At 39.6% G+C, this 1,812-nt stretch overlaps 1 protein-coding gene across 1 annotated transcript in view; it reads left to right on the forward strand. All coding sequences in view use genetic code 11, as the record gives it.

Annotated features, from left to right (window-relative positions):
• The window catches only part of EGR_06930 (hypothetical protein), a gene marked incomplete at both ends in the record, with an annotated part of 2,948 nt that overhangs the window by 643 nt on the left and 493 nt on the right, over positions 1-1,812 (forward strand). Inside the window, one exon of the mRNA XM_024496179.1 lies at positions 1,316-1,460. Coding sequence (XP_024349382.1) covers positions 1,316-1,460 — 145 coding nt within the window. The remainder of the gene's footprint in view (positions 1-1,315; positions 1,461-1,812) is intronic.

Raw genomic sequence — 1,812 nt, forward strand, 5'->3', positions numbered from 1 at the left:
ACACCGCCCAACAGCTTGTTCATCTCTTCATCATTGCGGATAGCCAAACTGAAAAATCACCTCATTCAGGTAACGCTTTTTGTTAAAACCTGAAACAAGGATGGGAACAACTAAAGTAATAGAAATAGTCCGTGACTCTACCCTCATAATCATAGGACGCACTTGCAGTCAGAAAGTAAGGTATATTCGTGAGGCCTAGTCACCGCTCAGATCAGAATATTTGAGGTTGCAGCAAATTTATGAATTTGGCACCATCCTATCCAATTTTGAGCACTGCATTTCGGGCCTTCACTTTTATGATATTGTGCCAGAAAAGGACCATCATCTGTCTGCCCTTGGCGAAAGACGATGAACGCTAGAAACAGGAAACAAAAAAGAGTCCTAACTGCGCGTGCATTGCGCATGTATGCACGAATAAAAATGAACTGATGAATTGGATGAAGGAGGCATAGATTATGCTATTATAAATATCACTTTTTGAGGAAGAAAATCAGCATTACCACTTTGACGGCACAGCTTAACTAATGGGTCATTCGCTGTTTATCAAGGCTGATTAAGCGGCCGCCTTAAAATCTTTTGAACCCCATCAAACATTGATTACTTCAGTCATTATCGAGGCGAGCGGAAATGCTTTAGGCGAGATGGGTTGTCTCACGAGATTCCTTCGGAGTCGCGGTGGCATCACTGGCTCTCCCCTAGCTCCTGCACTAACAACTTGGCGACTGTGGTGCATTAGGCGCTATCAGCAGGTTTTATTAACTAGTCTAATCTTCTGAATTAGGGCTGTTACGAAGTGACAGGACAACGAATTTCGTTGTCCAGACAGGGTCTAAAAATTTGATTACAAGTGGAGGCTTTTAAGTGGGAACCAGCATTTCCTGCACAAATGCTGTTCTAATCGTATTGAAAGAAATTGTATTTGTGATAGGAATATTCCTCATGAGAAAGGGGTTACCAACTTAAAGCCTTTTTAAATAAAATCAAGAATCCTAATTGGTATGAAGGTTTTTGCTACTAATATCAACTCCGGTGGGGATTAATTTAGACAATGACTCCTGCATCACTTAATTTTATCGGTCCACGCAATATTCAAGTGTTCACGACATCAGGTAGTATATGGGCTTTATTCGAGTACATCCAAGTCTATGGCTTTGGCTGGATTTGCATCGTTTATCTGAAATTAAGTTAACTCAATCTGCATTACAGTTTTTTACGTGAATGAGACCTGAAGCTCTTGTTTAAGTTTATGTTATATATTAGGGTGGTAGACTGTCAAAAAATGGGCAGTCATAACTGTTTTCATCATCGTTTACAGGTTTACTTTGAGATATAATTTAGCTTACAGCTTTCTATATTTGAAATATTATGTAGTAAATAGTAATAGAATTGTGGATAAACAGGCCAGGAGATACTTTCAAGTTTCTACTTCATGTGAACAAAGTGGGGTGATTGTTGCTGTGGTACGGAGTGACTAAAATTGGCCTACAGCTGTAATCAAAGTATTGAACTCTAGTTGAATTCTAAAAAGCAGTGGTCTTCCATTCACGCCTTGAAAATCGCTTTCTCCCTAAAAAGAAGGAGTTATCTCATACGTTTTACAATGCCTCAAATTTTAGCAAAATTGGTACAAAGGAACATGTTGTGCAGGCAATTGTTTAGGGCTAGTTCAAGATAGGTTATTCAGTTCTAGCGACTAGTTTCAGCCTTGCCTCCAAAAATGCAATCCCTTTGCGTTACAATCCAATCTTGTTCAGTATACTCTCTAGGTAGGATGGATCCACGTGTCCTTTCATTGTTCGTTGGCCCTGTAAA

Source organism: Echinococcus granulosus, assembly GCF_000524195.1.
Source record: "Echinococcus granulosus chromosome Unknown EG_S00066, whole genome shotgun sequence".
NCBI classification, from domain to species: Eukaryota; Metazoa; Platyhelminthes; class Cestoda; order Cyclophyllidea; family Taeniidae; genus Echinococcus; species Echinococcus granulosus.